The sequence below is a fragment of the Haliotis rufescens genome, unplaced genomic scaffold (assembly GCF_023055435.1).
Source record: "Haliotis rufescens isolate VD_foot unplaced genomic scaffold, xgHalRufe1.0.p SCAF_7, whole genome shotgun sequence".
Classification (NCBI taxonomy): Eukaryota; Metazoa; Mollusca; class Gastropoda; order Lepetellida; family Haliotidae; genus Haliotis; species Haliotis rufescens.
In genome coordinates this window covers 39,679,817-39,705,213 of record NW_025964361.1, presented here as the reverse complement: position 1 = coordinate 39,705,213, position 25,397 = coordinate 39,679,817, and the positions used below count along the sequence as shown (strand labels likewise).

General features: G+C 42.9%; 1 protein-coding gene across 3 annotated transcripts in view; it reads left to right on the top strand.

Annotated features, from left to right (window-relative positions):
- The window catches only part of LOC124144205, a 47,478-nt gene extending 23,540 nt beyond the window's left edge, over positions 1-23,938 (top strand). Inside the window, exons 1-2 of one of the 3 annotated variants that reach the window (XM_046513495.2) lie at positions 4,210-4,288; positions 22,225-23,938. In XM_046513495.2, coding sequence (XP_046369451.2) covers positions 22,243-23,625 — 1,383 coding nt within the window. In that variant the 5' untranslated portion in view covers positions 4,210-4,288; positions 22,225-22,242 and the 3' untranslated portion in view covers positions 23,626-23,938. Of the gene's footprint in view, positions 1-4,209; positions 4,289-12,670; positions 13,080-22,224 lie in introns of those variants that run through there. The other 2 variants (XM_046513494.2, XM_046513493.2) reach the window with 2 other exon arrangements.
- The last annotated feature ends 1,459 nt before the right edge of the window (positions 23,939-25,397 follow it).

The window sequence follows — 25,397 nt, the reverse complement described above, 5'->3', positions numbered from 1 at the left end:
TCGCGTTAAAGTCAATCGACTACAAAGCTCCAGGGCTTGCAAACACATCGTAATTATGTCACTGTCTACGTTACATTACTCGCAATAAAAGAAGCTTAATCATTGTGTCAGTGTGTATTCGCAATTCACGAAAAGCTGCAACACGTTATTAAGACTATTTGATTTATAGTGCATGCTCTTCGTACGTTGTGGAATGTTGATAAGGGGATATCCAGTTTCGAAACCAGTGACATACAGGAGACATTGGACAATCGTAGCATTGTCGCTGTGACGTGCGCATAAAACCCGGGCCATGAGCGCCCACCCGGATCAGACAATCGGGACAAATAATGGTTGAATATCTTTGGATCAGAATACCCCAATTAGACCCCACTGTTTGGATTCACCAGTAATTACAGCTGGCGTGGTTGTCCTGAAGACAATCCCCGAGCAAACTCAGATCGTCACAACATAGATCATCTAACGACGTCGCCATACACCAGGGGACAGCGTACAGCCGCCCTAGCGTCTAGATAGTGTGGATGAAAAGGGATTGATAAACATTTTACGGTAAATATTATAACGGTTTTCTGACAACACACCATTTACGGTTGTGTTATATGGGGCATTTATTTCTTCTATTCATTTATTCGCCAATCTGAAACACACGAAAGTTTCAGTTTCAGGCTCTGAAAAACACCAAAAAACATGGTGTAAACAATATGGTCAAATGTGTCGGATAATCGGTCCATCATTTTTATGTGCCATATGTCAACCGATCGAGATATGTTTGCTCTAGTTTATACGCATACACCGTGTTGTTATTTTAAGCCAAGTTGCTTAAGATAAATCTTGTGATTAAACGACACGAGTAGAAATCTTTCTCGTGCATGAGAAACTTTGATTGAGTTTGTTATTGAACTAGACTTTCTTGATTACTAACTACCTTGGAGCGTGATGAAGAGATGTTCCAACTTCAAAGCATGCACTGCGACGGGAACACCGAGAGCAAAATGTCTTTATTTCTCCCAAGAAGCTATTTGGAAGCTTTCGAAGCTTAAGTAATGCTAGGAAGTATGGTATGCAGAGAACCCGCTCTGGGAAACGCGTATTCCGTTAGAATGATGGTGGAAACAGGTTTGTCCATGCATGGTTTTCGGGATCCGTTTTGCTGTGGCTGTCTGGAGTTTATCAGTTAGTGAATGAGTATAGTTTTATGCTGTTTTTAAACATATTTTGGTGTTTCACCCCTTGGGTGAGTGAGGGAGTTGGGTTCAACGCCGATTTTACCAGTATTGCAGTTATATCACGGCGTGTCATCTTAATGTGGGAGAAAGCCCGAAGTAATGTAGGTCTTAGATGTTTACCACTTTTGTGAAACCCACGAGCACGGGTATGGTGCTGACAAACCTAGAAACATAATCGGGGCAAACCGGAATCTGAAGTAATAAGCCTGATCGTGGCGTCAGTCACAATAATCATGAAAAGGCAAGTTCCAATATAAATTATTTATTTACTTTGGTGAACATTTTTTTTGAGCGGCGAACCGGGGTTCGAAATCACAATAATAGATTTCTGGCGTGCCCAAGGGACGCAACTCTGCACAGCGAATTGCGGCGCCTTGTTCGTCTGTGCAACCCGTAATCAAACCTTGGTCTTCGGCTTGATAAGTTGCTTTACCCTGTCTGCCCCCGCCGAAATTATACCTACGAGATAGTGAGTAGGTAGAGCATTTATTCACCAAGAAGGGGCTGCATACACTGTGCCCATGTGGGGAATCGAACCTGTTTCGAGCTAACGTTTTGACCACTATACCACCCCGCCGCCCCTGTGTTCGGTATTGACGTCTCATGCCTACATAAACAATTTATACATGATAACAATGGGTGATTAATAATTTCTCAGCTACACATAGAAAGACCTAAAGCCATAAAAAAGATTAATTTTTCAGCATAATTCCTTTCCACGCTGACAAAGATATTGAAGGGATATAATCCCAGTTTCGTAGAAGTCCTTCTCTTGGCTGTCCAAAGAGTTCTCCACAGCTGTTATGACGTCATCGCTAGAGCTTTCTTCGTGTTTGGAAACAGATAGACGTCTGATGGATCCAGATCAGGAGAATGAGGTTGGTTCTGAAGGCGGTCACTCGTGGATTGTAGCCATGGCAATGACTGGTTTGTGCACTGGCGCATTGTCCTTATGGAAGAGCACACCTTTTCTCAGCTTCTCACGTCTCAAAGTCTTAATTTCATCCCGTAATTGCCTCACAAATGCAACATAATATGTTCCATTTATTGTCTGGCCTATTTGGAATACAGTCCAGCAAGAAGAGACCCTCGGGGGCCATAAGCTGATGGGAGAGTCTTTACCTGCTTAAGTGGTTGTGGTGGTGGTGTCAACTGCTTCCACTGTTCTGATTGTTGTTTTGGTCTGAAAGCGGTGGACCCAGGTTTCCTCCATAGTAACAAACGTTGCAAAAACCTTTCTGGATGAGCTTCAAACAGATAGATTATTCCGAGACATGTCTGGTACCTTGTTTTATCAGATTCAGAAGCTCTGGAGCCCAACGAGCTGATACCTTCTTCATTGCCAAAGTTTCTGTGATAATGGAGTGTACTCTCTCCTGGGAAATGCACGCTGCGGTCATCACCATAGCGTGGATTCTCTAGATCATTTCTGTTGCAGACGTCACAGGACGGCGGTTGACGTCAAGGCCCTCCCTGCCGAGCTTAACTATGCTGCCCACCTCTTTTCGGGTTGTATATCTTCACACATGAACATGTCGCTGGTAAATAGGATTGTAATCCATTATTAACACCAGTACTCTCTTTTTGATTTAATGTGCTCGTCCCTTAGAAACTAGAACTGTTTTATCTATTGACACAGCACTGAGCAGAATAAATATACAACTCCTGGGAGATGGAAGTGGTTGACTCCTGCATGGATGTATTCTGGTCTTTTTCTACACTCATGGCCAACTCGTGCAATTCCGTGACGGACCGAATGAGCTTCATGTAGGTTACGGAAAGGGGCGAGTAGTAACGAATGCATAATCTAGCCTTATTCGAGTCCACGCGGATTATTTTCTACCCTCGTACTACTGGACGAGCCGAGTGGATGTGGACTCTGTGCCTTTTATCCCTCCAGCTCCGTTACAGCGGTGTTGCCGAATATCAGTTTACTGTGCCTCATGAATCCTGTCGGCAGTAGGGGCTGTCGGGTAGCCTAGTGGTTAAACCGTTGGCTCATCACGCCGAAGATCCGGGTTCGATTCCCGACATAGGTACAATGTGTGAAGCCCATTTCTGGTGTCCCCCGCCGTGATATTGCTGGACTATTGCTAAAAGCGGCGTAAAACCATACTCACTCACTCACTGTCGGTAGTCGAAAATGGTGCCAGTCCCTTAACCCTTAAATTGTCGAATTAGAAATCATTCGAGTGACACTACCTAACCACCCCACCCCCCTACCCCTTTGTCATCGCCTTGTCATCCAGAGTTCTAAGACATTGAAATATTATTGTATACATAAATGTATCAAGTAAATTATGGACGGGCAACCAGAAACACTTGTTTGTTGGTTTGTTGTTTAACAACAGTCAGCAATATTCCAGCTTTATCATGATGGCATGTCTAAACCAGACAAACCACTGATGACTGGTCCACACTGCCACCCCCTAAACAGAAATCACCCTCGAACTAATGTCATAAGCTTCTTCGTCCAGGGTTCTCATTACTGGATGGCAATGCATCCTTATTATAATATATAATTCACAAAATACCTGCAAATGGAGCAGTATTCCAGATGTATGATGGCGGTCTGTAAATATTCGAGTCTGGACCAAACAATCCAGTGATAGACATCATGAGCATCGATCTACGCAATTAGGATACGATGATCAAGTCAGCGAGCATGACCACCCGATCCCGTTGGTCGCCTATTACGACAAACATGGGTTGCTGATCTTACCCGGATCTTCACGGATGATTGTCGTATTGATTATTCCATCGCTCACCTGTAAGACAAATAGGAAGTATTGTAGTGTCATTTTCAGCCTGATTGGCCCCAGCTCGCACGCTCCCTAATGGCACACATTCTGTACATCGCTCTGATTGGTGTCATGTTAATAATTTACACCCACCGCGCCAAGACCATTGCGCCATGTAGTTGGCTGACAATGTAAGCCCGTTTGTGGACGCGTTGAAAGGGTTGTGTTATTTATTATAGATATAATCATGGTCGGCGGTCTCAGTGACGGCGTAAGCAAAACACAGATGTGTCTCGTGGATACTCTCGGTGCAGTATGTAGGTAAGTAGGTATGTTCATGTTTGAAGACACGCATAGGAGATGCGTCTTTAGCAGACTGAGAGATTGTTTGTTTGTTTGTTGTTAAACGCCGCACTCAGCAATATTCCAGCTATATGACGGCGGTCTGTAAATAATCGAGTCTGGGTCAGACTATCCAGTGATTGGCATCATGCACATCGATCCACGCAATTGAAGATGGGTGGGGTAGGGTGGGGGGATGGGGGTGGTTGAGTAGGGGAGACAGCCAGGGAAGGATGCTACTACACCTCTCATTAAAATCAGAGCTTTTACTAGAATATGCAGAGAGGTACCATGTCGGAGTGAATTATCTGGTTTTAATGAGACTGACGACCACACGGCTTCCTTTACTCTAAGCAAATTCTCATTTGTTGAAATGAGTGAGTATGGTTTTACGCCGCTCTTATCAATATTCCAATAATTTCACTTTGGGGGAAACCAGTAATGGGGTTCACACAGAGTACGCTTGTGGGGAATCGAACACGGGCATTCGTTGCGACATGCGTACGCTTTAACCACTAGACTACCCGGCCACCTCCTCGATTGTAATAACGACATTGAAGAGAATAACATAATTTTTCTTCAGACTTTTGAAAAACAAGAAAGCGTCTGCTATAAAACAAACACGTGAAGATTTTAGTTTTAAAAAATCTGGTTTTGCAGCTGTAGTTGATAACAACTCCTAGTCTCTATCCATTCCCTTCCCACCCCATAATGATCTCTTGGTTTGGTTTCACGGTACACGCTTGGGAACGCTTGAATATTATATTCTTTCCCCTCAAGGAAATATTTACTTGAAGATTTTGAAACAACACCAACGCCGTGTTTGTTTTACCAGCAAAACCATGTTCAAAATTGACTATTACAGAAATACTTAACGTTATTCGTTAAACCTTCGCATAACTTCTGTCCGCTACAGTTCCCTAGGTTTACTTGTACCATATGTTTCCATGTTTGTTAATGAAAACACTTGACGTGCCATTGCATGTGTTTGTGACGGGTGCTACCGCGGACACCTGGTATCATCACTATTTGATTGTAAACGCTTGACGTGCCATTGCATGTGTTTGTGACGGGTGCTACCGCGGACACCTGGTATCATCACTATTTGATTGTAAACGCTTGACGTGCCATTGCATGTGTTTGTGACGGGTGCTACCGCGGACACCTGGTATCATCACTATTTGATTGTAAACACTTGACGTGCCATTGCATGTGTTTGTGACGGGTGCTACCGCGGACACCTGCTATCATCACTATTTGATTGGGATTCATAAACACAGGGACTCTGCATTTGGCGGAGGTTTTATGAGATTGTTGAAAGGGTTTTGTCGTTTCTATTATACAGGAAAATATATATTTCCTTACTTCCATGTGCATTTTTGGAGCTGATCTATGTTTTCCTGGAAGATTATTAACGTTTTTAAAGTGTTGAATAAGCTCGTAGAAACATGAAGACGTTCTTTGTTGGTTCCTAAATTAGATCAAATATGTATAGCAGCGTATACAATGTATGATGTTTAACGTTAATCGACGTGACCCTCACACATGAGGGGTGTCAAAGCCCAATGTAAACACAAGTCGTTGTCAAGACATGTACCCCGGGTACAGCCTAAAGCCTACCCGCTTAAAGGGATTCTACACATCTCGTCCCCTATCGAGTGACCGGAGAGCTGGCCGCGTTAGTGATGCTTAGTGCTGAACCGTGTGTACACATTTTTGGATGATACTGTTAACATACAATGTACGTAAACCTAGAATTAGGCGAATTCGTTTCTGGTTCATTTTATATTGTACAGTAAACTACGGTTATAACGAACTCAAAGGGACCTCTAATTTTAGTTCGTAATACCCGTAGTTCGTTATAAGCATATATACAACATATATACAACAAATGGCCGGGACTAAAAATAAGTTCGTTATATCGGTCAGTTCGTTATAAGCGTGTTCGTTATAAACGTAGTTACCTGTAGTTTCACTCTCTAGTTTGATTATGAAATCTGGCTTGAATGCGTGAATGAGTGAGTTGGGTTTAGCGCCGCTTTTAACAGTATCCCCAGTTATATCACGGCGTGTCAGTTTAATGTGTGAGGAAAGCCCGAAGTGAAGCAGCTCTCAGATGTTTACCACTTCGGTGAAACCCACGAGCATGGGTATGGTGCTGACAAACCTAGAAACATAATCGGGGCGAACCGGGATTCGAACCAACAATCTTTCTAGCGTGCCCAAGGGACGCAACTCTGCACAGCGAATCGCGGCGCCTTAGACGACTTGGCCACCCGTGCCCCCGGTTTGAATTAGAGTAGTTGCACAATTTGCAACATAACTATAACGTCGTAAACTAGGTATTAAGACGTCACGAACACAGCAGACAGTGTCATTTCAGCAAATCTGCTTTTCAAAATGGCCGCCGTGGGGGACATGTTGTAAATGACATTTTGCCCTAATACCGTTGTACAAAACAACCTTAGCGCTACGACTGTCGTAAGTCTATGTTAAGGTATGGAAGTTACGATCACCTAAGCGCACAACAAGTACAACATTTATAAACGTGTAGGTGTCATTTGGTACGTGAAATGTGTGTTAAATGTAAAAGAATTTCTTTGTTCCCCGTCATATCGATTCATTCAAAGAATCAGTCTACTAATTCAATCTAATTATAGTTAATTGACTTAATCAACTGTTCAGTGTATGTCCGGAATAAAATGTGTTCTTGGTAAAAGAAACAAACTTGTTTTGCTCTTCAATTCCGTGAAAAAGATTTAATCTTTTGAAGTACTATCAGAAAAACATATTCTGTCTACGAAATGCAGTGGGAACCGCCCAAGACCGCTTCCATTGTCGTTTTCATGACGGGGCGTGCACACACAGACATCCAACAGCATTATATTTCTGAGCGCATTCCCGGATTAAGAGCATATATGAGATACTTCGATCAAAATAACCCTTAATTTTGCTAGTTCACCCCACTAATGAGGAGATTTTCTATTTATCATGGGTTACGTTCAGAATAAGGCTGAATATTGGGTTAATCAGTAAATGCCAATTCCGTTGCTATGCAGTGCGCGTGTTTTGAACCGTTACTAGGTAAATCACGTTTATATCTCTTGCTGTGGAACAAAATGTCACGTGGTGACCCAGAATTGGATGAGGAAATATGTTGTTGGATGCATCAGGAAATTGATATTAACGTGTGAATATTTTATTATTTGCCCAACAACTGGAGAACAGCCTGGCGTTGTCCTAATAAACGTGATTTATTTGGCAATAGATATGTCATACTAATTAGTCCGAACTATTTCTTTCAATGAGATGAAGTAGATTCTCCGCGTGCACAAGTTCGGGTTGGATATAATTAACGAAAATCGTTAAATCCGAGGATTGTACAGCAGATAGAAAAGCACTTAATACTTCCAGTGCACAGCTGGCTTATTTCGGAATGCATTAAGAAAATAACGACTGTATATTGTTCAGTGATTGATGAAATAATGCTAACACTGATCTGTCACGAATGTTGACGGACGAGTTAATCAGCTGTGATACCTATCTGACACCTGTGTGCCTGGTCTGGACTCGGAATATTTACAGTTCACCTTGACATACCTGTTGGCTTGATTAAAACAATATTCACTCACTTAACTACAAAACACAGGCACGCATGCATGGGATTAATCTAACATTCAGAACTTGACGGATTTCACAGAGGGAGTTGAGGAACACGCGAAACTGCAAACTTTTTTTATACAGTATTTTAATACAGATTTACGGTGGTCGTAGCACGAAGATGATCGTAACTCCCATACTGTGTAGACTTACGGTTGTCGCAGCACTAAGATGATCGTAACTCCCATACTGTACTTTAATACAGGTTTAGACTTACGTTAGTCGTAGCGCTAAGATGACCCTAACTTCCATACTGTACTTTAATATAGACTTACATGTACGTTAGTCGTAGCACTAAAATGATCGTAACTCCCGTACTGTACTTTAATATAGACTTACGTTAGTCATAGCAGTAAGATGATCGTAACTCCCATACTGTACTTTAATAATAGACTTACGTTTTTCGTAGCGCTGAAATTATCGTAACGTCCATACTGTACTTTAAAATAGACTTACGTTATTCGTAGCGCTAAGATGATCGTAACTCCTGTACTGTACTTTCATATAGACTTACGTTAGTCATGGCGCTAAGATGAGCGTAACTCCCGGAAGGTACCTTAATATAGACTTACGTTATTCGTAGCGCTAAGATGATCGTAACTCCCGTACTGTACTTTCATATAGACTTACGTTAGTCGTAGCGCTAAGATGACCGTAACTCCCATACTGTACTTTAATATAGACTTACGTTAGTCGTAGCGCTAAGATCGCTTTGTGAAAAGGGACCCTGGTATGAAGGGTTAACAAGTGCTTCTGAAAATAGAAAAAAACTCGGTGGAAAACAAATCAACTGCCATATCTTACTTTTTAAAATCAAACATTTAAAAATTACATATATGCAGATACATACTCCATATAACAAACAAAAAACTAGATGAGACTTAGTGATCATCCGTGTATTCAAGTTAACCTACTATGAACTCTCCAGTTTTATTTCAAATTCGTGGATTGTTCATCTAATGAACGCCCTACGTCAGTGTGCAAGTCTCGAGGGCCATGGGGTATTTAATTGCACACATATTCTGTTTATAGTTCACATATTGAATAGATTGATTGTCCTTTCGCCTTAAGGCAAGGACACTATCGACAAAAAGGGCGTTTTAATACGACTATCTGAATGTAAAAGTCATATTATCACCTTATTAAGCCATGATAACATAAGTGTTGACCTAGGACGGGGTCATTGAACACAAAGACGTCAACACAAAAGCCGGCCATTCATTGTCCCCGTTGTCTCAGTTCATATTTCTTAAAAGTAGCTAACGCGCCCCCGGACATGTGATGCAATACCCCAGGCTTCAGAACTCTCTGTATGTACACACGGGGCTATGCTAGGTCTTCAGTACACTTCAAAGCATTGGATCAAGTTGAAAGTAAGTTTTTCATTCACTGTTTGATGAAGCATTCTTAATGGTTCCAGTTTTGAACGAGTTTTGTCCTGTTTTGTTCACAGGATATTTTACTTGAAATGAAGGGTGGAAGTATTAATCAAACTATTGATGCACTGTGATTGATCGTGATCAGTTGTCAATATATATCGATGATCGAATATCAATTGTAGACGATGATGCCCCACTTGGCTATCGATAGTAGCGATAGAGTTTATAGTGACTTTATTATACAATTTTAAGGATATAACCTTGAATGAAGACCACATGTGTGTGTGTGTGTGTGCGTGCATGCGTGTGTGCGTGCGTGTGTCTGTGTGTCTGTGCGTGTACTGTAATCAGAGTCAACTCAACAATTCCCCTTACTGTCTACTAAACACAGGAACTGATGGACAATTTAGAACATGACATCATTTAAAATAATGCACGGGAAGCTGAACTGTTGGAGTGAGTGAGTGAGTATAGTTTCACGCCCCTTCCAGCAATATTTCAGCAACATCACAGCGGGGGACACCAGAAATTGACTTCACACATTGTACCCATGTGGGGAATCGAACTCGAGCCTCCGCCTGACGAGCGAACGCTTTAACCACTAGGCTACCCCACCGCCCTGAATTGTTGGAAAGGTAAACATCTTGCTATCGCAATACTACCGCAGTAGTGTTACAACATCTGCAGTAGTATTCTGGTGGTGCTTTTATTACCCCAGACAGGCGTCCTATACATGGTGACGTGAAGATCCGGGGTAGAATAGGTCTTCAGCAACCCATCCTTGCCGTAAAAGGCCACTTTGCTTATCGTAAAAGACGACTAACGGAATCGGTGGTCAGGCTCGCTGACTTGGTTGATGCATGTCATCGTATTCCAAATGCGTGGATCGATGTTCATGATGTCAATGACTGGATTGTCTGGACCAGGCTCGATTATTTACAGACCGTCGTCATATAGCTGTAATGTTGCTAAGTACAGCGTTAAACAACAAACAAACAATGTCATCTGTTTGGGCATCTGTCTCTGGCGTTAAAGTATACTGACACGGCCACTTGTCCCTTTGTCCGCGACAAGTGAAAATCTATTACGAAATGAGTTGCGGACAAGATGGCTGTGGCCAATAACCCTGCTTATATCCGTACCGAATGTTGAACAGTATATGTGTCCTTACCAGTCGGATCGACGCCTCGGAATATGTTGCTTCTCTGGTATGTCTTGAAAAATATTTCGCCAAACCAATACGTAGAGTTTACGGACACAAATCACGTGATCTCTCGCGACCTGCAATGGACTCCCCAGACCTTAAAAATCCGGTAGAGTGAGTGAGTGAGTGAGTTGGGTTTAACGCCAAATAAACAGTATTCCAGTTATATCACGGCGTGTCAATCTTATGGTTGAGGAAGGACCGAAGTGATGCAGGTCTCAGACGTTTACGGACTTTTCTGAAACCCACGGACGCGGGCATTGTAACATCGGGGAGAGAGGGAAATGACGCTGCCATCGGACAAACAGTCAGTGAACAACCGGAATGGGGAATTTGAATGAGAATATCAGGAACCAGATAAGTATAGTTAACATGGTAAACACCAGCCCACCTGTGCAGTGACTATAACGTTAAACGTATCCCAGAATACTGTGGCAACCGTGGTTAATGTGAGAGAATACCTACCCATATCTATCGCCTTATCAAGTAGCGTCTCATATTGAGCGTATTATATGTACATTGTCATTAAAATATGTCGAGCGTCTCTCGCTGGACATGAAACCATGTACTTAGGGGTATAAATGTAAAATATACGATGTAACATGTTTCGTGCAAGTAGGTTCAGAGTGATATATTTATGGGTCAATACAAGAGTATTAAACAGAATCATTTGTGCTGTAAATTCCCCAGCCTATCCCACTCGCACAATTGACTGTTAATAAATCCAAAGACACATTACGGGAATTTCATGTATTCAGTGTATGTATTAGATTGTTCATAACACCAGTAATCCAATGACAAGAGCTATTTCGTACTCTATCATATCATCTATCGGTGATTATCTACACAATAGATTTTCCTATTAATGTTTAATGATTATTTTCTTATCCTTAATGATTGAGTACTTACACGTGTTAATGGTCCCATCATGGACAGTGCTTGAATCAAAACATAAGTACGAGTGGGTGAGCGAGATGATTGAATGGGTGAGTGAGCGTGTCATTGGGTGTAACCCCCCAAACTGACAAAGCTGATACCCAGTAGGCAATGAACCCAATCGTTTCCGACAAACGCACCAACCAAACGATCCGATCGACATCATCGATTAAACTGATATCGTTCACGCATCAAAGTCGTCAAGCATCAGTGCCGTTGTTTGTTTTGCTGCCAAGCGAGCAGATCTCCCGTGCAGAAAATCACGATGAATAGTAAAGTAAGAGGAAGACCTATACGCCACTTAAATGTAATGTATTTCAGCGCAAAGGTAATAAACCACGTATCTAGATAACATGATCAACATGTAATTCCCCAGTTGGTCATCGAACTAATAAACACACCATCGACCGGACCCGTGAAGATCCGGGGTAGAATAGATCTTCAGCAACCCATGCTTGCCGTAAACGGCGACTGTGCTTGTCGTTAAAGGCGACTAACGGGATCGGGTGGTCAGCCTCGCTGACTTGGTAAATGCATGTCATCGATCCCAATTGCGTGGATCGATGCTCATGATGTCAATCACTGGATTGTCTTGTCCAGACTCGATTATTTACAGACCGTCGTCATATAGCTGGAATATTGCTGAGTGCGGCGTTAAATAACAAACAAACAAACCATCGACCGATAGAAATATCTGTTGCACGTATTAACCTCACAGTGAAAAGCGAAAGGTCTTTTTTCATTCGTACTCATAAATTAGGATATCTGAGAAGAAGCGTGGGATCACATTTCTCCTGGTTATTGTCAAGTTAAGAAGTAAATCGTTTCAGTACTATTGTTCAGTACTGTGACCAGCTGTATATTAATTTTTACCGTTAACACATGCTATTTAGACACCTGTTGACCTTAAGTTCAAACACTGGCCGTGGCAGGTCCTACCAGCGCTATCAAGGCTTACATCTAAAGTCGATTAGCTCCATTGACTAGACCCTGTCGGTTCTTCTTGTACAGTTTATCATTTCGTGGGAACAGTATTCCTGAATTGAAACGATCCCGAGTTGCATGAAACACACACGAGTTTTTCCGATTGGTAACTCGATGTGATCAAGTATTTGCTCGGCGTTGTTCGTCGAGCCGAACAGCACTAGAGAATAGGAGGTGTAGCGTTCTTGTCCATTTGTATCGATTAACCACAGATCGATAATTAGAAATCGCAGCGCTCACCTTAGTAGGTTTGTGTGACCACGTGGACATGGCCTGCGGGCTAGATGTTGGACCAATCAGCTAATATTATGTTTGACCTGAGTGTTATGGTTCTCTCCATGGCTCTACCTGGCAGGTAGAATAACACCGCGTTTACCTGTAATCTACCTGTGAGAACAAAGGTGTCACTCACCTGGAACGCTGACTGTGTTCAGGTAACGGGCACCGGTGTCTGTGTTACCTGTTTGGATAATAATATCGGGGATAGGTACGTGTTTTCTACCTGGGACACTTTTTTCAATGTTACCTGAGTTTACCTGTTGTGTTAGAAGTCCCCGCTGATTACAGGTGAATCATGACAGAGCCGGACACGGATGAGAGTATGGAGGTTGGTGTTTATTGTTTACTGTAGATCTGTAGACTGTTTACTCCACATGGCGTTGTCGGCCCTACTATGTACGGCCTATACGCTAGCTAAGCCTCAATGGCTTCAACACATATACCTATTAATGAAAGGCCCACACGTACGCCTAAGTATTTTAGCGTTGATTAGATATTGTCATCTTGTCAGGTTGAGTGTTTGGTACTAATTAGTATTGTTTATCATCCACCCGAACTCTTAATGAAGTACGTATATTTTTCTCAGTGCTGAATGGAGGATTTAACTATTGAACACTCCTTTGTTGACTTGGTTTTTATTACCTCCTTACCCAGAGAAATATTTGATAGACACGGCTTCAGATGTAAACATGTTGTATTGTAAATTATGGTGGGGCGTGATATAACAGTTACATCGCGGATGTTTTGCGCCTAAATAATCCGTTATAATCCCTTCGTGAAAATACCCGTCACGAAAATGAGCTTATAAAATCTCCCTAAAACCTATATTGTACAGTAGAGAATGTGTCAGTGTGTGACAGCGTGTTTGGGAGGGTGGGCCCCTGCAGCTGGTGTGAGCGTGTGGAGTTGGGGGGAAGAGGGCGCCTGATGAAGGCTTCGGGGTGGGTGGGGTTGAGGGTGTCGTGGTTGACTGGGTGGGGCGGGTTGGGTTGAGGGTGTCGTGGTAAACTGAGTGGGGTAGGGTTGAGGGTGTCGTGGTTGACTGAGTGGGGTGGGTTGAGGGTGCCGTGGTTGACAGTGGAGTGTGTAGGGTTGAGGGTGTCGTGGTTGACTGAGTGGGGTGGGTCGGGGTGAGGGTGTCGTGGTTGACTGAGTGGGGCGGGTTGGGTTGAGGGTGTCGTGGTTGACTGAGTGGGGTGGGGTGGGTTGAGGGTGTCGTGGTTGACTGAGTGGGGTGGGTTGAGGGTGCCGTGGTTGACAGTGGAGTGTGTAGGGTTGGGGGTGTCGTGGTTGACTGAGTGGGGTGGGTTGAGGGTGCCGTGGTTGACAGTGGAGTGTGTAGGGTTGAGGGTGTCGTGGTTGACTGAGTGGGGTGGGTCGGGGTGAGGGTGTCGTGGTTGACTGAGTGGGGCGGGTTGGGTTGAGGGTGTCGTGGTTGACTGAGTGGGGTGGGGTGGGTTGAGGGTGTCGTGGTTGACTGAGTGGGGTGGGTTGAGGGTGCCGTGGTTGACAGTGGAGTGTGTAGGGTTGGGGGTGTCGTGGTTGACTGAGTGGGGTGGGTTGAGGGTGCCGTGGTTGACAGTGGAGTGTGTAGGGTTGAGGGTGTCGTGGTTGACTGAGTGGGGTGGGTTGAGGGTGCCGTGGTTGACAGTGGAGTGTGTAGGGTTGAGGGTGTCGTGGTAGACTGAGTGGGGTGGGTTGAGGGTGTCGTGGTTGACTGAGTGGGGTGGGTTGAGGGTGTCGTGGTTGACTGAGTGGGGTGGGTTGAGGGTGCCGTGGTTGACAGTGGAGTGTGTAGGGTTGGGGGTGTCGTGGTTGACTGAGTGGGGTGGGGTGGGTTGAGGGTGTCGTGGTTGACTGAGTGGAGTGTGTAGGATTGAGGTTGTCGTGGTGGTCTGAGTTAGGCTGGGGACGTTATCATATCCACTTGCTATCGAAGGCTACACAAAAAAAAGTTCTCGTCAATTCAAGATTTTTAAAATGATATGGTGAATAGGCTCTTTGAGACTTGGGAAGGGGTGGGTTTTATTTACCACAACCACGTTTTGGTCTTGTTTTCGTGAAAGCAGGTTAAGAAAGACATTCAGGTACACTACTTTAAGAGTGAATGTTTAATTCCAACAAGGAAGGTGAGATAACTCCAACTGAAGACTAAGTTAGGAATTTTGAACCGGTAAAAAAAATAAAATGACCCGTAAGACGATGATAAACATTTCTTTTTCATGTTTTCTTTTGCCAAAGATATCATTTGATAATAACTATAACCAGTTACACCAGGGCGGATCGTCGCCTTAATAGTACTACTGATACAACTTCTTCCAGCCATTTAGGCATAAACAATGCAATATTTGTATTAGAATAAAGTACTCTGTGTGCAAAATATGTCCTCTGTCATTAACTGATTGAAATAAATAAAGGACCGCGTAGCAATATAGCAGAATAATGCTTAGTGCTGTGTTCAATGTCCTTATCAACGAACTAAAGCACGAGTAAAATGTAGTACCGGGTGTGTTCACATTGCTAAACAATATTCTGATATCAAGATGTATGTATGTATGTATGTATGTATGTATGTATGTGTGTATATATATATATATATATATATATATATATATATATATATATATATATATATATATATATATATATATATGCTTCCACCCCAACCACCCCATTATATAACCGTTCGCTTATTTCTCTAAATCAGTATATACATGTTTAAGCAATTTTCGCTTTGTTGTATTGTGTCTAATATTAATGTTTCAGCACATGCCACCCATTTAATACCGTTGTGCTATATGTACAGATCGTATTCTGTTTGTTCCTGATACAAATCCACGTGCTGGTTATTTACAGAATGCAATCCGTTATAGACATGTAATAACACCTTTAGAACATGGCATACACATTACCAAGCCCCATTAGGACGTTAGCCCACGTGAACATGGCAGCTCTGTTGTACTCGGCCCACAGGGGCGTTGTAGTCGGAAATATAAAACTGAATTAAAGTAAATAAAAAAAAGTGTCCGTAAACTGTATAATGTTCTTTGTACGTATCAACAATACGGTTCTATCATATCTTTGTATAAACGCATATTGATTATAAACTGGGCCATAAACATGGGCCTTTCGGCTTTTGAAGGAGTCAATATGATGAGTTTGTGTAGACACTGCACATATCCCTTCGCTGTAAATATATTGTGTAACGTCAGTTGTAGTTATGAAGCCTGTCACTGCTTGCTTTCTCAGTTGGTAAATTTACATGAAGTGTGAAAGGTATATGTCACACTGATGAATACTTCTTCTAAATCTGTACTTAAAACATTGGGTTAAACTGCTGACACGGGACCCTAAAGACGCGGTATAAGGACGCAGGGTCGCGCAAGACGTGGCGAGGGTGGACACAGTGTTTTGACAACGTAGCATATACTACAAAGACGGGTGCTCGTACTGCTATAACACTTCGCTTTAGAGTGTTGCATGCACGACAGGCTTTATCGGGGGGTTGTACACGTCGAGCCCTGTACTTGATCTGGGGACGTAGTCATAATGCAGCTGAATGGCCAGTTTGGAGCCACTGACCCGGAAAGTAATACCAGTTTAAAAGGAACTGAAAGGATACCGAACAATCGATAGCGATCGTTAAATAACTCATTCAGAAAATCATCGAAGAACATTCGAAGACGAAACATCGTTCCTGGTATCATCACTATTTGATAGTGATTTATAGAGACCCAAATAGTCGGAATCGTACAATGGACTCTGCTTTTAGTAGATATTTGTTATCAATATGGAAATGAAAAGTCATAAGATCTTGCTGTCATATGTGGTTAGGTAACTGATTAAGGCATATTATGTCTCTTCTGGATCCCCCTCTTCCCCCGAACTCCCCCTCTTCCCCCGAACTCCCCCTCTTCCCCCACGGTCGCTTGTATTTACTGTCACTAACTGTGAGTCGTGTTCTTTTTTTCTTTTTCTTTTTTGTTTGTTACGTTTTTGCTCTGGCGGTTGTTAAAGGTTTGGGCACATAGTAGGTGGGGACGCGGGTGGCCCAGTCGTCTAAGGCGCCGCGATTCTCTGTACAGAGTTGCGTCCTTTGGGCACGCCAGAAACCTATGATTGTGGGATCGAATCCCGGTTCGCCCCGATTATGTTTCTAGGTTTGTCAGCACCACACCCGTGCTCGTGGGTTTCACCAAAGTGGTAAACGTCTGAGACCTGCATCACTTCGAGCTTTCCTCCCACATTAAGCTGACACGCCGTGATATAACTGGAATACTGTTAAAAGCGACGTTAAACCCAACTCACGCACATAGGAGGCTTTTGTACAGACTCTGGTAAGATATTAAGGCAGAGATTCCACGACATATATCTCAGTTTGCTTGCCTATTGTGAAACTATTGTTACTATTGCACTATCGTGGATTAATAATGTACTGCTTTAAGTGGACGTTGTTGAATATAAACTAAATTCATCATATATAATTTGTGGATCAACTACGCTGAGGCAAAGTACTGCGTAACGTGTCACCTCTGTTCAATCTGAACGGTATGACTCTACGATTCATACCTGACTACACCATCCACACCCTACTGTATTATGTTTATGAACATGAAAAGGGTTTGGGGGCTTTTATTTGAAATGGCATTTGAATGGTTTTAAGATATTTTGAAATGCATTCGTGACTGATTGATTTGAAAGAAATATATAACATTGGTTTTTAGAGAGTAATATTTTTAATTCGGTCTCACTTTCTGAAGACATACATATTAACTGTACATAAAACAGAATCCACCAGTAGATCGCGAGAGACATTTGCAGCAATAAAACACTGGCACAAAAGTGAAATAGCAATTTTCAATTCGTTAATTCATTTAGATTTTAAATTTGTGTTCTCTTAGATTGAGCCTCAGCATGCATTAGTCTTGGTGGCACATTGCTAGGTAAAGGCAGGCCACACAGTGTAGATAATAACATAGGGTGTTGCTCCTTGCCTGAACGGACAACCGCTACAGCAGGATTTCAGATTCCCGGGAATAAATACTTATAGTAGATATGCACTGATTCATTAACAATCTCATTTTGTTGTCCAACCATGTCTGAGAATATTACTCTTTTCTGTATATGAAATTGTGTATTCATAAAATATAAGACTATGAGTCTTTCTGAATACGAGCCGTGTTATTCCGTGAGTCTATGTTTTACAACGTTTAGTGACAAAGCTGTTTCAGTGCATGTGTTCTAGTTGTGTAATCTACACCACGGCCTCGTCCCCGTAATGATTTTAATCTCTAAACTACACTATATCAGGCCGTCTTTGTTCAGGCAGGATTAATCTCCACATCAAAGATTACACTACATAAGAGTTGTGCGTCGAGGTAACTGAATTTTGATATACAGGTGCTTCGACTTACTCACAGATACTCTACGTCATTAATAACGGCCCCAAACTCGATCATCATCATCATCATCATCATCATCATCATCATCATCACCACCACCACCACCGGCATAATCAGAATCATACTAAGATAGCTCATTGGTGACCTACATGATTGTTCTTATAATGGATAGACGGGTTTCATTGTAATACATGTAGTGAGTGAGTTTGGTTTAACGCCGCTTTGAATAATAATACTTCTTATATATAGTGGCGTCTTAGCTTGATGTAAGAGGAAAGCCCGAAATGATGTAGGTCTTAAACTTTTCCCCTTTGTTGTAACCCACGAGCATGGGTATGGTGTTGATAGGCCGGGATCATAGTCGGACCGCAAATCTTGGATTCAAACCCGCTAGCAGCTCACAGTAGACAAACAAATGATATCAAAGACCATGCACTTCCCACTTGAATTCTTAATTGAGTGAGCGCGAGAAATAAACATTCCAAATAAGAACGATAATCCGGACCTGTTTAGCCCGGAAACCCCACATCCCCACATTACGCTGATTTAAGAGGTTTCCGGGAAACATTTTGCAAGGATTTGAACCCGTGCAGGTCTTTAACCTGAGCTGACGTTCTTAAGGCATGTCGACAGAAACAGTTCAAACATAGAAAATAAAATCAACTTGGATCACGGACTTACTCATACTTAGATTTTCTGATTCGACAGATAGGCTTTTTCGCTCATAAGAGCTATATTGATGTATTTCATCCTGTCAGATGTCCAAAACGTGCAAGTGTAAGAAAGAAAAATGACCAGTTGTCAGACATTTGAACATGTCTGAGACAAGTACGAGAATCTGTACTTTACTCAGTGTTATCCCAAATATAACATTTGAACATGTCTAAGAATATTTATAGTTTCATACAAATATTTCCAAGTTTTCCGCAACTTAAAAAAATGACATTCCCATTTGACTCCTTCGTTAATCCGGACGATTTAGCCAGGCCCATCGCCATCCGGATTAAAGGGGTTTCAATGTATGATGAGGCGACACCTCAGATGGTCACACAGTGAATAGATTCCTGAGACCTTCCAGGTGAACACACTGGCCATTGTCTTTCCCAGCAGTGTTATCTCGTGTAGCGGATAGAGACTGCGCCGTCGTCGCCATGCTGTCGGCGATGAAGTGATTTACCCAAATAGCCGAATAACGGTTCTATGTAAGTCTGACAGCTCGGCTTGCCGACGCGGATCAAAGCGTGCGGATATATCTCGGCGTCGCTGAAACGACTCGACCAGATCAACTGATTTGTGATCAGTTACCCCTTTCTGTAACACAGAACTGGGTATTCAATAAAATACCCCGCTGGTAGATAGCCTTTCTCAATCTGTGTATCTCTGTACTGTGGGCGCATTGGTGGCACAGTGGTTAGCGCGTTCGATTCTAAAAATGGTCAGTTTAAGATACTTTGGTCATCTAATGAGTATTCTAGCGTTCGCTCGTCGCGCCGATGTCCCGAGGTAGACATCCTTAATATGTACAATGTGTGAAGCCTTTTGTTGGAGTCCCAGTCGTATTGGTTTCCTCGCCGTGTTATACTTCGAGGACTGTGTATATGAGTTGAACTCCTCTCACCCACCCACTCACTCACCCACTCGTCAGACATCCATCACTCATTCACACGCCGAACCACTCTCTCTCATTCACTCACTCACTCACTCAACCGCACACTCAACCGTACATTCACTCACTACCTCACTCACTCAACCGCACACTCACTTGCTCACCCTCTCATTCGACCGACGGTCAAACCACCCACCCACGTTCTGACACACACACCCCACCCCCCCACCCCCCACCCCCACCCCCTCTTCACCCCCCCCCCCCCCCCCCCCCACACACACACACACACACACACACTCACTCACTCACTCTACCTCTCATTCGACTGACGGTCAAATCGCCCCCCCCCCCCACGCTCTGCCCCCCCCCCCCCACACACACACACCCTCTTCGCCCACCCCACACCCACTCATTCACACGCCCACCCACTCACTCACCACCCACTCAACCGCTCACGCAATCACTCAACCACTCGCTAAACAACCAGCCCACCCACCTACCTACCTACACACTCACACACAGTTCGTTTTAGTACGTGTTAACATGGCACGAATTTTGCAATAATCCTTTTTCAATTACTTTGATCATTCATTAGGCTGGTTATTGTGTGTGCATGGTAACAGTAAAACAGTAATAAAGGCCCCAATAGGCTTCGTCTCTGTGTGTTTTACTGCCATTGATTCCAAACTGCCATTCCTCACTCTCATTTCACTGTTGTTTTATTCCCATTGTCCATTCTTTTTACCTTAGTTTTGTTATCATTGAGCCAGTCTTTTGTTTGTTGAGTGCAGCGTTGCACACAAACATGCAACAAAGCGGTACTTAAATCATCACAAATGGGTTGATACAGTGACTGCAGGAAGTTACACCATACAGGTAGATGGCTACAGATCATGACAGTGTGACCTAACGGAAAGCAGGATTTGTGTGTGGGAATGAAATATTTGTTTGTTGTTTAACGCCGCACTCAGCAATTTTCCAGCCGTATAACGGCTGTCTGTAAATAATCGAGTCTAGACCAGACAATCCAGTGATTGACATCATGAGCATCGATCCACGCAATTTGGATACGATGACTTGCATCAACCAAGTCAGCAAGCCTGACCACCCGATCCCGTCACTCGCCTCTAACGACACAATTTACAGACCGCCGTCATGTAGGTGGAATATTGCTGATTGCGTCGTTAAACAACAAACAAAGAAAACATTAGCACCATACGTAAAACTGAGGCAATGGCTATGTAATGAAGGTTACCATTAAGCATTAGGGTAATATAAAGAAAGAAAGTACACTTGAACATTGGATTTCACACACGTGGTATAACTAAAACAATGCTGTTAAACGTTAAACCAAACTCACTCACTCATATTTGTGTGTATCAATGTCCAGTACATGGACGGCGCATTTAAGTAACACTGCAGGCAATACATTTGATTACATACCTAAACCTAGCTCAATATAATCTATGCTACAATCCATATTATCGCCTGCATGATTGTCGAAACTGCCAGCTTGGCCTGCCTTTTTCAAAACTTGGTTCAGGAATCGGCCGACTCCAAAAAAATAAAGGAAATATGAAAAACACAAAGAACTGAAAAGCAGTGGGGTTTTATATTCCGCCAACCAGAAATAAGTAAAATGTTTAAAAAATCTTTTCATTTATTGTCGCAACCCATATAAATGAATTATTTAAAATACTACAATTAAAACCTGTTGAATATATTTTTAAACCTACTTGTGGGGAAACGAAAACAATATTTGAAACTGGAGTTATTTCGACCTAACGACCTCAGTTTTGGGGTCAGAAATCCGTAATCCGTAATATTGGATGTCATCAAAAAATTACAAACGTCATCAAAACGTTACTGGGCTGAACAGTCGCCGAAACACTGCAAAACACAATTACCCAAATCAAATACATTACCATCGAGTAACCATTTCTTGTTTGTTTCATCTTTAGCCACCATCAAACATGGATGTAAACTTTTCTTTGCCCGGCAGCTAAAATTATTCTGTTTAAGTTTAGTCGGGGACATGAGCACCACAAGTAAAACTGATTCAATGCCCACGTCATCAAGGTTTTCATGAGCCAATAGGTGGATATGCATTATTAGCATATCCCAGCGTCTCGTATGTACGGGAAGTCAGTATCACGATAGTGTGGACTCTCATCGATGCTATATAGGTCAGAGATAAGCCCCAGTCTCTTCCAGTGGATATCAAGTGGATCATCCGACCCTAAAATGGGGATCTGGTGGTCAGTCTCTTTGACTTGGCTGGTGGCATCTGTCAATTGTTGCCTGGTCTAGACTGGCTTAGTTACAGATCGGCATGATATAGCTGATATATTGCTGGGGCGTAAAACAGCATTCACTTACTCGATTTGAGAATAATTATCGGCTATAACAGATGTAGCTATGGTGGCTGTTATCAAAGTTTCTAACTATGTTTCTTCTATTTGTAGGACTCTCCTAAGCCGACGATGACAGCACGACCTGGACTACAGAGAGTGTATCTTGAGGGGCTAGAATTCCTTCGGGGTAAGATCAACGAGGTCGAGGTCGAGCTTGCCAGGGTCAAGGTCACGTACCACCAGTGCGAAGAGGTATCAGACGACAACTTCGAGGAGTACCTGAAGCGATGTGACAGTCATTTTCTTAAGGGGAACAATGAATTGCGGAAACATAATCAGAAACTTGAGGTGATAGACGCTGAGATGAGGATTGTGTCTCTCCTGAACCAGCTGAGGGAGGTGGTTGGCGACCCCGAGAGCATCATGTTTTTAACTGAATACTGGGACAATGTGAAGTCAACGTCCGACAGTCTTAGAGTTCTACTTCACACGTTTCAGCAAACCGTTCTTAATAGACTTAAAATGAATTGCATCAGTTACCATGATTCCACCGTTCAGTTGGATGTCAGTGTCAAATATACTGATGATATATCAGGCTATCTGACTTCTATAGAAAAGATCCTGACAAACACACAAATTCTTCTCAAAAGTTTCAATGGCGGCCTTCATCAAGATTTATACGACACAACTGAGTTTTCAGAAAGGATTCTTGTTTCCTGTGACCTCAAAGCCTTTCCTATTCTGAGATTCGTGTGTGACGTGACTTCCAAGATTGATACAATGTGTGACCTCGCGCGTCAGTGGATTCAGAGAGACGAGACTTACATGTACGAGATCAACAACTACATCAAGCAGACGAGATCCATCACAAAAAGGCGGGAAGACGATCTGCGCAGCCAGAAACAGAAGCAGAAGAGGATTGGGAAAACCGTGAAGTCCTCTTACATCATGCTCAAGAACAACCGGGAGAAGCTCCAGAAGATTGAGACGGAGCTGAACTGTCTCGAGGGGCAGCTGGAAGGGACCCAGAACGAGAAGAAATGTAAGCATGTGGAAAAACAGCAGAAGGAGAGCATGGTTGACTTTTTAAAACTTACCCTTTCACAAACGAAACGGAATTACGCCTTGCAGATGAAGAGATCCAAGCTTTTGAAGCAGGTTAGAGAACTGGAACAGTTTCTAGGAGAAATTGAAAAAGAATTGACCAAGATTGAGGACGATATTGTGGTGAAGGCGCAGGAGAAGGTCCTCCTGGAGGAGAAGGTTGAAATGAGTGAGAAATCCTACAGCTCCTTGAAATGTGATTTGGATAAATTTAGCGAGAATTTGAGTAAGTTGGAGCATGAGGTGACAGATTTGTCAGGGCAGTTACTACAGCTGGAGATTATACACACCTTCAAAACTAGTCCGGAGAAGATTGAGGAGATCTATGACAGACCTTCCACTGTCAAACTTGCCCCTTCACTCAAGGAGAAGATTCAGAGGAAGCGAAAAATGCAAAAACCGAGTTGACTGCATTCGGCACTACTCGTCCCATTACGGCAAATGTAGGATGCCCGTTCGGATCTCGGAGTGGCCCGAGTGGTCGTTGTTGGTTGTTTTTATAGTGCGCATGCGTAAATATTCTCATTAGACCTGGTGACATCCGTCGCTGAAATTGACAGACCAATGTTGCCAAATGTTTTGTACGCAGTTAACTATTTAATTTCTGAGAGATTTTATGAGTAAGGATGTTGATTCATGTCCGTGATTTCTTTACAAAATCACACACTTCCGATGTGAGCCGAAAGACATCCTCACTGTCAAGTCGATTCTGGAACCCACTCCGACGAGGTTCAAAAACTCAGGGTGTGTGACTGTTAAGTTCTGTTTTGCATGTCATTATAAGAACTTATAATGGACAGAAGTACGCTTGTGAGTTCCGGGTGCCATACGTAGAATGATGGATACTTCATCTCACCGCATCGTGGAACTTTCAAGATGGAGGACTTACCAAGCATGAACACGTTAGATGTTCACGAATTTATATCAAAAGGCACGCTAAACGTGATTTGGAAATTCTGAATTTTGAAAACGACTATACCTAAAGTGAAACCTTGTCAACGCAATTATCTTTTTGTTTGTTTGTTTGTTTATTTGTTTGTTGTTTAACGCCGCAGTCGGCAATATTCCAGGTATATGACGGTGGTCTGAAAATAATTGAGTCTGGACCAGACACTCCAGTGATTGGAATCATGGGCTTCGATCCACGCAACTGGGATACGATGACAAACATCAACCAAGTCATCGAGCCTGACCACCTAATTCCGTTAGAGTCGCCTCTTACAACAAGCATAGTCGCCTTTTACTGCAAAAATGGGTTGCTGAAGACCTATTCTACCCCGGATCTTCACGGGTCGCGCAATTATCTAGCGATGTAATTTTATATTCTCGTCAGATTCCCTATCGGCAATGGATTAGAATCGTGTAGCGTACGACCGACCCTAATAGCGGACATACATGGATATCGAGTGGTCTCTTTGATTTGGCTGATGGCGTCCGTCGTTGCCCATGCCTTCCGTCACTGGTTCCCTGGTCTAGACTCACTTGTTTACAGATCGGCGTGATATAGCTGATATATTGCAACCTGTGGCATAAAACAACATCACCTTACTCACAAGAATTGAGAACTGATAGGCTACAAAGCCTGTGAAAATGGCTATTTCGTACAACGGATAACTGGATATACATGTATATTATAGTCCACTGAACGTCGACGTAGACTGGAGGTGGATGAGAATAGTAACGTGTACCGTCTTTCCTGTATTAAACACCGGAGATCCAATAGACGTTGCCTCAAACTGACGCCTAGTCAACCGCTTTGTCCAAAAATGAACCCCGGGCCTCTATTAGATACCGGGTCTTTAATAGAGGTTGGGTCCATCATTTGATGAAAGTAATTATACCTTTCACATTAATTTATGACATTTAACGTAGTGATGTTCTGCTGTGCGGGTATTAAACAGAATATACGCCGGGTCTCTAATCGAGGCCGGGTAGATAGAGGAAATACAAATGGTTGATGGGAAGTTTTTCACATTGGTCGAAGATTAACATGAGATGATATTCATCTGATTTGTCATTCCTTTTGACCTTGTTTACACAAGGTGGACTCTGCCTGTCTTCAAGTCTAAATGAGTCTCTAGTCCGTACGCGCTGCCCAGTGCTATCGTATCGCATGTATTGCTAATGAGCAAAGGCCATTCCTTTGATGAGACGAGCCATATGACTGTGGCTTTCCCTTC